Source organism: Phoxinus phoxinus (genome assembly GCF_949152265.1).
Source record: "Phoxinus phoxinus genome assembly, chromosome: 15".
Lineage (NCBI taxonomy): Eukaryota > Metazoa > Chordata > Actinopteri > Cypriniformes > Leuciscidae > Phoxinus > Phoxinus phoxinus.
Genome location: NC_136890.1, coordinates 31,668,611 through 31,683,282, shown reverse-complemented (window position 1 = coordinate 31,683,282; position 14,672 = coordinate 31,668,611). Strand labels below are relative to the sequence as shown.

General features: G+C 38.8%; 1 protein-coding gene across 2 annotated transcripts in view; it reads right to left on the bottom strand.

Annotated features, from left to right (window-relative positions):
• igsf9b (immunoglobulin superfamily, member 9b) overlaps nt 1-14,672 on the bottom strand; it is a 49,192-nt gene that overhangs the window by 20,807 nt on the left and 13,713 nt on the right. For both annotated transcript variants that reach the window (XM_079637319.1, XM_079637320.1), the window contains exon 3: nt 10,767-10,973. In XM_079637319.1, the coding sequence (XP_079493445.1) occupies nt 10,767-10,973 (207 nt within the window). The remainder of the gene's footprint in view (nt 1-10,766; nt 10,974-14,672) is intronic.

Below are 14,672 nucleotides of genomic sequence, written 5' to 3'. Positions count from 1 at the left end.
TAAACATTGAACTATGCGTGCGCGCGCGCGCGCGCGCACACACACACACACACACACACACACACACACACACACACACACACACACACACACACACACACACACACACACACACACACACACACACACACACACACACACACACACACACACACACACACACACACACACACACACACAGAGAGAGATTGTGTGATTATCAACACTCACCACACATGGCGTGTAAGCAAAGTGGAATGCTGCTATTGGACACTGAACTCTTTCCCGCCACAGAGTGTTTGTCCATCAATGAGAACAGAATGGAATGCCCCCCCCTCCCTTTAATTCTCTCATGTTGCCATAGCAATGAAAACATGGGGTGGGAGTTTGGATTTGAATTCAGTTGCCGTCAAAACCCATTGGGGCAAAAACACAGTGAGGGAGGGGCAGGTCACGGGGAAACGTTTGTGCTTTGATTTTGAAAAATTACATCTAGGGTTGGAGGAGAAAAAAAAAACAACATTTTGATTTGAGTGGATAAAAGGGAAGAGAAACGGGTGAGACTGAATTACGGAAAGAGAGAGAGAGAGAGAGAGAGAGAGAGAAGAAAAAAAGTGTTTTTATTTGAACTGAGACAATAGCTCGGACTGAGTGACAGATGCAGGTCTGTTTGGGTTTAAATGTGTAATTCATCGCTTCGTACTCGCAGTCCTTTAAAAAAGCACACGTGACAAGTGCATAAAATCAAATGCAGTTGTTAGACCCACTGCCATGATGTCATGGAGACAAACATTACACATCTCTACAGGAATGGGCATTAATGACCCCACAGGGCAAGTTATTTATGAACAAAAATCGAATTACTGTTGCAAGTGTATAACATGAACTCCAAAGAAGGTCCTTCTGGATCAATGACGAACCCTCAACAGCCAATGAGCACTCGGTGACCTTTGACCCCCTCCGATCCCATAATTTTCCTCCAGACGCGTACATCATTCCGCACGGGTCAATACTGACATGGTGGCCGGTCACCAGGACCCCTGCGACCAATCAGAGCCTGCGGATTCCAGACATGCAGGGACAAAGCAAAATGCACTTTCATCTTCCTGTCGCAAAATGCATTTTCACAATCTACAACATTCCTTGTTTTGTATGATTGATAGTTTATACGTTTTTAGCAAGTAAAAGGCCTTTTAGGATAATTCTAAAAACACACCTTCAGGTTATAGTACACATGTCTTTTTGTTCATATAAATATTAGCATATGCAGCAAATTGCACATTTTTACTCAGTTTGGGTGAATATGAATATGAGCTTCATATTCTCACTATATCATACTATATGAGCCATAAAAGACTGATGTATCAATTATGATACACACACACACACACACAAAAATACAAATGCAAATGTATATCTTGTAAACTCTCCCATTTTGCACAAAAAAATATTTTTCTCACATTTATTTCATGCCAGACTGCCATGCATTTTACCTTTCAGCCATTTCTCTATTCGTTTGTCAGTTTGCTTTCCTTTAAGGTTCCTTGAAGGTTAAGGTTCAGGTATACTTTATTGTCTCAAATGGACTTGGGCTTTTGTCTTGGGCTCAAAAATACAAACACTGCATCACATAAAACATACAGTAAAATAACAAATAACACAATTACACATATACATTAGAAAGAAAGGCCAAAAAAAAAAAAAAAAAAACGATTGAAATATGTCCCATTACAAATGCATATGCCATTATTCACAACTATAAATCCAAGTACAAAGCTCTATATCATTTATAATTCTGCTGTAAAATCACAATAATAAATTATTGCTTTATTTAAATGTTTTCCCACCTCTTTCTACCCACTTTAGGCCAGAGATAGTGAGTTTTGAAAGGTCTCGTGATGTTGATTGGAGGGTAATATGCGAGACTCATATGTCAGGATCTTTCTCTGTGGGGGGTTCGTGCGCCTGCCAAAAGATCATCTCCACGTGGTGCTGGGATTCTGACATTGCCTTTTCAAAAACCCCTGGCCCTGAACTCCCTCGACATACAGGACTAAAACTCACTCCGGGGTATTTTGGGCCATGTTTCGACTCCTTTGAAAACTGTTGGACGAGTCATTTTTCAACGACAAGAGAGAATGTTCTGGTATAAACCTAAAGCGAACACTGACGCCTCTAAGGGAAAAATCATTGGCCACCCCACTGACCTAAACCAACCAAGATTTTTTGTTTAAATTAGAATAATAATTCAACGTCTATACACCAAACACTTTGTTTTAAAATTTCAAAGAGCAACAAGCATGTCTTGGTTTAGAGTTCTCTAAAAAACCCTATTAATTAAAAGTGTAATTCATTTACTTTTTACAAAATTTATATTTTTTCTTAAAAAAATTAAAAGGTAAACAGTTCTGATTGTACCTGCTTGCTCCCATCTTTGCTAACAGGTGCTCAGTTCATGAGGTTTTGAGCCAATCGCCTGAGCTGTAAATGTCATGTGACTATACATCGTGACAACACTGATTGGCTGATAGCAACACAAGCGCACACACAGTCCCAAATCATTCGCTAGTGACTATCCTGAGCTTTGATGTGAAAGTCCATTACACACATTTAAGAGCTTCAAAATAATAATAATAATAATAATAATAAAATGCAATATTTAAATGAACAAATCAACATTTAAAATAAAATATAAATAATATATGAACATTATATTAATTTTATATATATATAAAAAAACATTGTATTTATTATATTAAAAAATATAAAGTAATAAAATAAAGTATAAAGTATAATAAAATAAGATGAAATATAATATAAATTAATATAAAATACAAAAAATAAAATATACTATAATATAAAATAGAAATAATAAAATATAATATAAAAATTTATAAATAAAATTATCTAAAATATAAAACATAAAATATAATATAAAATAATAATATCATTTTTTTTAATGAAATAAAATGTGTAGTTATAACATCTAGCACCAGCCAAACCCCGATTCCCTTGGTGCCACCCTAAGATTTCCACAGTCCCATCTGGCCACGCCATTAAAAATCTCCCAGAGGCGACACTGCCAGCGATTGGCTCACTGCGGGTGGCCTCTTCCGCTGTCCGGCTGTGGAAAGCAAACATGAAGCGTTTCGTTTAGTTTAGCCTACTCTATCTTTTCCCATATTGTTTTGTTCGGGCTGATCTTTTCCATCCCTCGGTGCTAAACCCGAAGGATAACCCCTCTATTGTCTGTGGCCAACGGAAAGCCATGTGATTGTTGCAGCTGCACATCTCGTCACATCCGTGAATGCGGCCATGCACAGACTGCCTGAATGTGTCACAAAATAACACACGACGGCACCTATGGAGAAAGACGGATTGTATTGAGAAAGGCCTTGAACTTGTTTTTCTTTGTTCCACCCTGTGTGAGTTGAAGGATGACAGGGCCGTAATGCATTATGGGACGTGTTTTGATTTGAATACAATCACAGATCTAGGGTGGGTGGGTGGCGGGGGGGTGAATGAATCCCCAGCCCTATCAGCTTTTAACCCCCTTTCGTTGAAACACCCCCCCATCGACCACTATAATCGCTTGAACCCTCTATGAATAGCTCTTTGTCATGGGATAGATTACAGTTAGCGTTGTCCTTGTTGCTCTCCGTCAGGCAGGCTTACGGCTTCGTCCCACAGATCAGACCGAGGTACAGACACACGGGCTAATGCTTGTGTGCCCCGAAGGCACGGATCAATAGAGCAAACGTTTTACTGCCACTAATTTCAACCAGCTATTTCTAAACGACCTGTAGGGATTATTGGGAAACCCTTTAAATGGATCTAGATGTCAGTCAGTAACATATAACACTGGACTGCGTGATCCTGAGCTTTGGAATGTCTTAATGTTCATGTGGAAGTAAATGATTGGCTAGACTATAATCCATGTAAAAGTTCAAACAAAACATTTCAGCTGAGCCAATATCTCAGCTGATACCAAAATTAATGATACCAATACAAATCATTATGTTACTATGGTCTGACTCCGCTTAACTCCACCCTACAACATCCTATTAGCTCAAAACTACAAAAACGAACTTCATCACTACAGTTTTTAATGGAAAAACTGTTCTGAAAATATTTTTAAATGTAATTTATTCCTGTGATCAATGCTGAATTTTTAGCATCATTACTCCAGTAGTCACATGATCCTTCAGAAATCATCCTAATATGCTGATTTGCTGCTCAAAAAAACATTTCTGATTATTATCGATGTGTGATCAAGAATTCATTGATGAAAAAGAACAGAACTTATTTGAAATAGACATCTTTTGTAATATTTCTATTTAATGCATCCTTGCTTAAAAGTATTCATTTGTTTAAAAAAACAAAACAAAGTCTTACTGACTCGAAACTTTTGAAAGGTAACATAATACTGCATATACTTATGGTTAGAAAAAGATTGTTTAAATGGTTTAATAAAAACATAAAAAAAACACTACAAGCAGGCTTTAGCATAATGGTTAAGTTACTTAAATTAATAGCAATTAATGACGTTTGCCAATAAAATCGTCTCCAGTCAGGTGATTTTATCCTACTGGTACTTTTAATGCATGACGTCTACTTCCAGTAACCCAGTTTCCGCAGTTGAAAACAGGTATAAAACAGGTATTGTGGAGAAGGAACCAAGTTTGGCGATCCCAATACCACAGACATGCGGTGTAAAATAAGTCTGATCTGGTTCCTTGATGCCCTAGATTAAACCCACGTCTTTGTTTGAGGCAGTCCTTCTTCTTCTGAGACTCTGGGAACATGATATCTCTAGTTTCTTTGCTCTTTTTACAAGATGACTACACCTGTTGAGTCTGAGCAGAAAGACAGGTTTCAGGGTAAACTCCAAGTCTTCCTTCTACATTTTTTTGCCATTGTTTCCTTCTTGACTGATTAAACACAAGTTACCTAGACTTCCGTTGAGGAATGTAAGAAATGTGAAACCCAAACCAGTGGTAAACCATAGGTCAAGCAAAGGTAACGTGACATTGCCTCTGAATAGACCCGGTGAAGAAAGAGTATATGGGAGAATAGCTGATGAGTTGGGGGAGGGGACGTGGTGAATGAGGGGACTGACCACTGCATGTCGAATACATGACGGATGCGGGAAATGAACCTGCTTACAAATTATGTCTGCTTCCAATTGAGTATGATATGCTTCTGGCTGTATGCAAAGCTTAGGCGTGAATTGTGAACATGTCAGTTTTAATGTGCATAAGCATTAACATGATTCAGATTTTTTGTTTAGACCCTTATCAAGCGCCCCCCTTTTTTTTAATAGACATGAAAATGCACATTCCGAACTTAAACGGTTGTAATTCAAGAATGCTTGAATTGTGAGATGTAAGATTGGTCTTGTTTTTAAGAAGACATTTGGCAGATTTTTGTAGAAGTGAAATAAATTAAGAAAGTTAAACAGAAAAAAAGTTATAGAAGTTTGAGTTTATGAAAATGTACAACGTTAAACATTTTATTATTCATATTTTAGATAAAATATATATTTTTAAAACCTGGTGGACTCTAAAACTGCAAAAGAATCAAAGGCAAAAATCTGAACAAGTTGCGTTTCAAATGTTAGGTTGATATCTCAAAAAATAAGCTTTCAGTGAGATTTTGTGTGGGCGCAGTACCACACTTCTCCACTAGTTAACATTCCTGCCCATATAAGGGTGCCGCCATTTCCATATGTTGTTAGAGTGATCTGAACCATTATTTTTTACAATTTTCATACAATTTATGAAGTAGACATCCTATTCAGAAATAATATTGGAAGTTTGGCAGATTTTGAAATGAATTCAACCTCTAAGAAACACAGAAAGATCACGTATGTGCATTATAGCTCGCTGCCACATCACAAATGGTGAATCTATTATTCATTTCTTTATATTTAAAACATTATCAGACCTTTTTTTCTAAAACAATTGAATGGATGCTATCTTTTGAACTCTTGGCATGAAAACAAACTGAGGTTTCTACCATTCTTTAATGATTTTTCATGTTCATCATTTCAAAATAAAGGTCTGAACACGCCATAGGAGTATGAAAATATTCTTGTTGCAAATTGATAAATTACGGCTCCTCTGTCATTTATTTTGAAAATCAGTCACCAAATATGTAAATTAGAGATTGTAAGCTTTCAAATGATATATAGTTTGTCAAGATTGGTTTAGGTTTAGTATAGGATATTACCGTTTTAAATATATAATGGCCGGTGCCAATATAAAGGGTTAATTTTAGCTGAACAATCCAAAATGATCAGTGAAGACACGCATGCACTTTATATTTTGTGCACTTTTCCAAATTGCATTCAGAGCATTCAGTCAGGTCTGCTTCTGATAAAAATAAATAAAAAACCTGTTAAAAAAAGAAAAGAAAGCTGCATCCCACAGACAGACCGAGTAGCTTTATCGCACTGCTCTCCCTCGGGGGGCTCTTTCCCTAATTTTCTTATGAGGTAGGAAATGCGGGCACATTTGATCAGCTCTTCTTAGACTAACGGCTCTTGACAGAACAGGCCGAGCGTTCGGGATCCACACCACACATGCTGAACTCTGCTCTGCACATCTCCTTCCAGCTGTTCACAAAGAGACGGCATGAAACGCCATTCACAACACATTAAGCATGCGCAATGAACCATATTTACAAGAGTAACAGAATATTCAGCTGGAAATAAACATGCTAGACAAACATTACGGTTAGCGAACAAACCACTCAGCGACAAGCAATTTGTCCACACCATATGTGACCCTGGACCAAAAAACCAGTCACATGAGTAAAAAAATTTTTAATTGCGATGTATACATCATCTGAAAGCTGAATAAATAATCTTTCCATTGATGTATGGTTTGTTAGGATAGGAGAATATTTGGCTGAGATGCAACTATTTGAAAATCTGGAATCTGAGGGCGCAAAAAAAAAATCTAAACAATGATAAAATCGTCTTTAAAGTTGTTCATTTATGTTCACGATTGTGCTGCATTCACTCACAAAAATACATGTTTTATATATTTACGGTAAGACATTTACAAAATATCTTCATGGAACATGATCTTTACTTAATATCCTAATGATTTTTGGCATAAAAGAAAAATCGATCATTTTGAGCCATACAATGTATTGTTGGATATTGCCACAAATATACCCGTGCGACTCGAGACTGGTTTTGTGATCCAGGGTCACATACTACAACTACAAGACGCAACAAAATCAATCAAAAATCACAGCCAATCTGAAGACAGTGTGGGCAGAGTCTCGTTGCAAGCGCATTGGATAAGCAACAAAATGGATAATCACACAGTGAAATTCATAAATATTACACAATTTTAACATTATTAAAAATACATACTGAGTGGCTGAAACAATCTTTGACAGGTCACAGTTTGAATGTCCTTGTTTCCTATTTATTTTCAAGATCTGAGGTGAATTATCCACTGTTGCTTTCAGTATGGCTATAAAAGGTCACACAAAAAGCTATTTAAACTCACAATAAATTCTTTTAACATTAAATAAAGCACATAATCATTAACATCGTCATACTTTGTATGTTGTTGTTTCAGCTGCAACATTGCAGAATTAGAAAGCGTTTCTAAAATACGTATCGTTGTTGCGGCTGGTTAGGACACAAACTCTGATTAATATGGAAAAGTTTCCGTTTATTGCATGTCGTTGCAACATGGCGCATCTGGTTAGGACACACTATTACATTTATTGACCCAAGCCGAAAATTTGATGGCGGTTTTGACATCAGAAAACAACCTTGCAACCACATAGCAGTGTACCTAAAAACTATACAGAACACCATTCATGTCTGTGTAATAATTATAGATGGGAAAACCATTCTACTTAAACACCCATTAAGCTGATCCGCATGAGTTATTCTGGTATTTTTACGAGCAAGTTTGTTACACAACTTGTCATGGAAACATTGACAGATGCTTCTCACGAGCCTTGACTAAAGTGAACGGAGATGTGGAAAGACCTAAAATAAAACAAGGATGGTTCTCCTTCCTTCATGAGGGTTTCGTGGGCAATGTGCCACAGCTGTCAGCCGGCTGCCGTCCCAGCCTCTCTGACCCAAACCGAGACCTGATCACAGTGGCCGAACCGCCCAAGAATGCAATTATCTCTCATGCTAATTTGAAATTCAGCAAATATCTTATCCACTGATTGGACACTTCAACGTGGCCCTTTCTCTGATGCATGATGAACTCAAAACGCTTGGATTTGGAGGAACTGCACAAGAGATGCAATGAACATAAACAATGACTAAAGTACAAATACAAAGTTAAAAAGTGGTCTAAATTAACAGATAATTAACATCTAAGATGTACCAGATTCATGCACTAAAAGATTCAAAGCCAAAAAGTGCAAGAGGCTGTGCATTAGTGACTTATGCACTTAAGAAAAGATGTGGCATGGCATACTTTAAACGTGATAATGTGATACAAGTTGATCAAGATGGTAAAATTTAACCGATGTGCATTGCTTATTCAATTATATTTTGGTGCAGAAAGATCCAATTTGAATTATAAAACATGGTGCAAAACCACACTTTCATTTGATGTGTGCACACCTACAGTTCTGATAAAACCATGATACTTTTCATCCGGGGCAGAGTTATATTTAAAGATGTGAGCAGATCAGGTTTCAACTTGTCGTCCGTGGTGAGACGCGGTTTGGGAAACTTACATCCTTTTAATTTGAGAGTGGAGATGCATCAGATTCAAAGCCGTAATATGCTTCATGTGTTGCTAGCGTACTCTGACATCGGGGTGAAATTAAACACAGATGCAGCTTTAGAGAAAGGGGAAAGAAGAGGCGATTCTTTGACGTTCCTTCCTCATTATTGACTATGTTTTGTCAATATTAGTTTTATCAAGAGGTAAACTGCTTTTTCCCCATTCTCTCTTTAACCCATGACTCACTATCTAAACACCACAGAACAAATCTTAATTGATTTTGCATTAGTTTCCTCTAGTGTACCGACAGACACGAGAGCATCAGATCGAGACACAGAGCGAGAACCACATGCTCCTCCTGACAATCACAGAAGATCCCACTGGGAAAACATGGACATTTACATTTGATTTTCAATCGAAACCAATTTAAGTGAAAACCAGAACGGATTCTGTTCTTGCTAAAAGCACTATGGTGGTACTATCAGAGTCATGCATGTATAAATCCAATATTCCCACACCTATCTCTTCTTAAATCAGTCCTGCTGAAAAACAATCTTCTCTCTTACTGGGTCAAACCCATCGGATCCGAGAGGAGACACGCGGCCCCTAACCAGCCCGATGCAGTTTAACCCCAATGTCCTTAATCCCGGGTCCCGCTCAATACCCACAACCCCCACGGGCCGTAACGTCTGAGAACCCCCTCCTTCCCTTTTCTCCCTCCAGCATCTGCACCAAACACAGACACACACTCTACATAATTACAGGGCACTTGTTTGGGTGGGTCATTTATATGTGGATATTCGTTTAACAACACAATGCCCCTCCTCCTTCAATAAATTCCAGAGCACGACCCCTCCTTCACGTGCACTGGGGCAAACGGCTGCGTTTACACCGCCAAGCACCTCTCCGGGAACGAGTAAAGCACCCAAACACCCTTGCAAGTTGTTTCAAGGGAGCTCTTGGTGAATTGCCCGCGAAATCAGCCTTTTGCAGGCCTTGTGTCAGAACCTTTTGGAGAAACAACAACAGGACCTATCGTGGGCTATTGAGTGGATAAAGCCTGTGGATGTGGCCCCCAGAGTCTAAACAAGTGCTTGTAAAACAGAGAACCACGTCTAAAGAACCCAATAGTCCCTCTTAACAATAGCAATAGCAGCTTTCAGTAACCCAGCGACAAGCCTCTAAAATCCAGCTGGCATCTGAGAAGTTTCCAGAAAAATTTGGCTTTTTGAGCCCTAAACATATAAAATGTACCCAAATATACAAATTATAAATTTTTCAGCCTCATGTCATTCCAAACCAGATCATGTTTCTTTTTGTAATTTCCTTAAGTGCCCGATTTTGTGAAATAAGTGCTAAAATAAATATTGCCATTTCTTATTTTGAATTAGTAATAATGATAATTATACAAAAATAACAATCATAACAATAACAACACTATAACTATTAATAATAATCAGTATTATTATAACTACTATTATTATTATTAGTAGTAGTAGTATATAGTCATAGTAGTATATGGTCATATTGATCTATAATCACCAAATTTTGCCCTATTAATATTAATAATAATACAAAGAAAATACACTAATATTGTTAATTACAATATTATTATTAGTAATAATAATAATAATTATTAGAACTATTATTATTATTAGAACTATTAGAAGTATTATAACATTGGTATATATTTTTGGCCAATATGATAATTAATAATAATAATAATTTTTATTATTATTGCTACTACTTTATTAAATTTTTTGTAAAAAAAAAAAGAAAAAACTTTTGTGTTGTGCAGCCCTACAAACAAGCACAGTAAACCTGAAGCTTTCTTATTTCATTTTTAATTGACCATTTTTTATAGAAAAATCGCAATTGGATTTTTTTCCCTCCAAATCGTGCGGCTCTATTTGACATTAATATAATGAAACCATAAACACATCACAGTGAGCTTCAGAGACAAAGCACATAAAATCCAAACTCATAAAAGTCTATCGGCGGCATCACTTCCAGTCGCTCTCCTGCAGGATTAATGGAAAACTGATTAATGTTTAAGGTGACACTCACCTTTGTAGTTCGGATGCACTCGTGGGGTGTATCCGCCGAATTTGATGAGGATGGGGACGTTGTATCCCAGCCGGACCCACTCCACCACATGTAAGGGGAAGAGATTTGGAGTGGTGGCCCCTTCTGATGAAGGAGTCAGACTGCAGTCCAGCTCAGCAAAACCCCCGACCCTTCCCCGGACCACCGGTTCAGCGCTCAGAGAAGCACCTGTGGAACAACCATACACACGTCAGCTCATTCTGCACAACTCAGATATTCCCTGATAGTCTGATTTATGCTGGATAGTCCTGGTTTAGTGCCATTTCAAACCACTTAGGCTGGTTAGCGCAGGTCTAGATTAATTTATGCTGGTTAATTGGGATTTTGTGCTGCTCCAGACTGATGTTGGTTTAGAGCTGGTCCAGATGGATGTATGCCGGTTAGCACTGGTCTAGACTGATTTATGCTGGCTAGCTGTGGTTTTGAGCTGGGTCAGATGGATGTATGCCGGTTAGCACTGGTCTAGACTGAGTTATGCTAGTTAGCTGTGGTTTAGAGCTGGTCCAGATGGATGTATGCCGGTTAGCACTGGTCTAGACTGATTTATGCTGGCTAGCTGTGGTTTTGAGCTGGTTCAGGCAAATTTATTATATTTAGAAGCTGGCCTAAACTGAGTTGTGCTGGTTAGCTGTGGTTTAGAGCTGGTCCAGATGGATTTTTGCAGGTCTAGACTGAGTTATGCTGGTTAGCATTGGTTTTGAGCTGGTCCAGATGGATTTCAGCTGCTTAGCACTGGTCTAGACCGAGTTATGCTGGTTAGCTGTGGTTTTGAGCTGGTCCAGATGGATTTTAGCTGCTTAGCACTGGTCTAGACTGAGTTATGCTGGTTGGCTGTGGTTTTGAGCTGGTCCAGATGTATTTCAGATGCTTAGCACTGGTCTAGACTGAGTTATGCTGGTAAGCTGTGGTTTTGAGCTGGTCCAGACTGATTTATTCTGGTTAGGAGCTGGTCCAGAAAGATTTTAGCTGGCTAGCGCTGGTCTAGACTGATTTAGGGTGCTTTCACATCTGTAGTTCGGTTCATTTGGTCCGGACCAAGGGCGAAAAATTATACTTCGTAGCATTTTTCAGGCGTTTTGGTTCCTTTTCACACCACACTGATTTCTCTGGTCCGAATCAGTTGATGAAACGAACCAAAATGCAGTCACGTGACAACATCCACATCACCAGATTGTGGCCAGATGTGTCTTGAACGTATTTCCATAACTGCGCTTCGATTGGTCAAGATCAACGTGCGGGAAATTTCCAACAGAACTCCTGGAAGTAAACAAAGAGGAATAGAATCCGGCAGACAACACGCCGCTTTTTACTATGGAGAGACGACTGCGTGGGCTGATTGTATCCCTGGTCATAGTTTATTATATAGTTTGTCTACACCACTTTAGGCAAACAATAACATTTGAGAATGAAGCGAGGATGCGGCTTGAAAATAATGTTTTAATGCACTGACCGCAGCGAAGGCACATCGCAAGTCACTTCAGGAGGAGGCGTGCTTTAATGTTGCTATACAGTGACATAATGCACAGCGCAGCTGACTACGGCAGCTGGTTTAGTCCAAAAATGCGCAGTTATTTGGCAGTTGGGTCTGTTCGAGGTCGGATTACGTTCTCACCACAAACAAACCGCTCCAGAGTTTGTTTGAAAGCGTACCGAGCTTGTTTGGTCCGCTTTTGGTGCGCACCGGAGAGCGATTGCTGCAGTCACACCTGCCCAAACCAACCACACCAAGGAGGACAAGGAACTCTAGTGTGATTCAACCCAACTAAATGAGGCAGGTGTGAAAGCACCCTTATGCTGGTAAACGATGGGCTTGAGCTAGTCCACATGGATTTATTTGGTTGAGAGTTGGTCCAGATGGATTTCCACTGGTTAGTGCTGGTCAGCAGTGGTGTTGGGCTGGTCAAGAGGCAAGAGCATAGGTGTGCTGAGATTGTTAGTCAGCAAAGCTTAGTTGGTTGTGTTGACCTTTATGTCTGTCTTTTCAGCAGGGAGAGAAGTGGATACAGCTCAAACAAGGAACTTATTTTGAAGAGTAATGCAATTCAGAAACACAATTAAACATGTGACCCATATGATGCTTAATTTAGTTCTTCTTAAGATAGTCAGTAGAAACAACACACCACAAGGAACAAACAACAAACACATCAAACCCCAAGGGTGGAAAACTCCAATATTTGTCATTGGAGGTAAGTACTGCATTTACAGTATGTACTCAATGATAAAACCAGCCGTTCTGATGTCCTGGAGAAAGCAATAGACAGGACACAGACAGGAACACGAGCCAAAAGGAGAATGTGAGATGGAAAATGAGAGCGTGACTGAGAAAAACAAGACACAAAAGAGAAGCAGGAGGGTGATGTCACAAAAACACACACTAAAGCGGGGCGAATGCAAATCCAGATTAAGGGGGTGGGTGCAGGGGAGATGACATGCATGTAAATTAACATACAGCATGTTAATATGAAGAACGTCTGTGACACTTTCTCCCAATGGGACAGACAAAGACAGCCTCATTAGGAGGACAAAAATGATAAATCCAAGTTGATTACATAATTTTTTCAAATAATAATTGTATAGGTTTCTACCCAAGTACACACATTTCTGAATGGGCTGAGGCTGAGATTTAGTGAGTTTGAAGTGAAAGTATTTGATGAACGTATACTATGTGCGAAAAGCATTCACTCAATATTATCATCTCATTTTTGACATAGTTGGCTTTTAGAGGCTTTTGCATCGGAGGTCTTCATATGTAGATAACATTTCTAAATCAAATCTATGATAATAATAAACGATTTATATAACTACATAAATAATACGTTTAAAATGTTTTCTTGATAAGAACATTTACCGCCAAAGTCTCATTCTCATTACCTTACAATACTGAAAACCATCCTGTACATTAAACTTAAGTACAACAAATGCTACCATAATGTATTATTACGACTGCACTTTACAAATACAACACATACAGTTAGTTTAGATTTTTTTTTAATTTCTTTTTTTTTTTTGCATTATGGTAATGATAATTTGGAGGACAAATTGACATTTTTGAATAAAAACAAAAACAAAAAAAAGGTTCTAAGAAAACATTTCACTTTCTCAGGGGTGAAATGTGGCCTGGACATTTTTGTGAGATTCCCCCATTTACACGTTAGACTGTGAGAGGTGTCAGTATGTAGACCCTCAAATTCACACGATGCAAATGCATTTGGGCAGTTTTGCACCCCGGTCACCCTCCCTTGTCCCAGAGCTGGTCCATGCATCTCGTCTCGCCTGCGATTAGCAGTAATCTCTCAAAGATGAGGCTCTCTGAAAGAACCACAACCTCCCCACCCTGCCTCTGTCCCGAGAGCCCCTGAGGCGCACACATGGCCAGCCACCCCTAAGACTCACACACCCCGTGCCATGAGAGAAGGGAAATCTAAATCCCAGATTGATCTAAATCCGGATTTGCAGATTTCATTTTTTTACAGAGAGGATTTGATCCCTCTTCCCCTCCCAAATGTTTGGGGTGTTTGCTCCTAAATATCAGCTCAAACACCACAAGCACTCTCGCTGGCCCCGGGACAGGTTTTGTGCCATAAGGAACATAGAGGGTCGTCTGTTCGTTAACGAACAGGAATTAACCCCTCCACCAAACGTGTTCTGAGAGTAAACAGGCTGAGATAAACCTCTGGTGTGCTGGGATATTCTGGTCATGTCTACACCAGCAGAACAATCATGAAAACAGAAACAAATAGACAGATAACAGATGGTGTGAATGATAGAGTGAGGATGGAGAAAGCTTGAAAAAAACTCAATGATGAAAGAGGCAAAAGAACAGCGAAAATGTAAATTTAACACTCGCTAGAATAATTGACTTAAGTA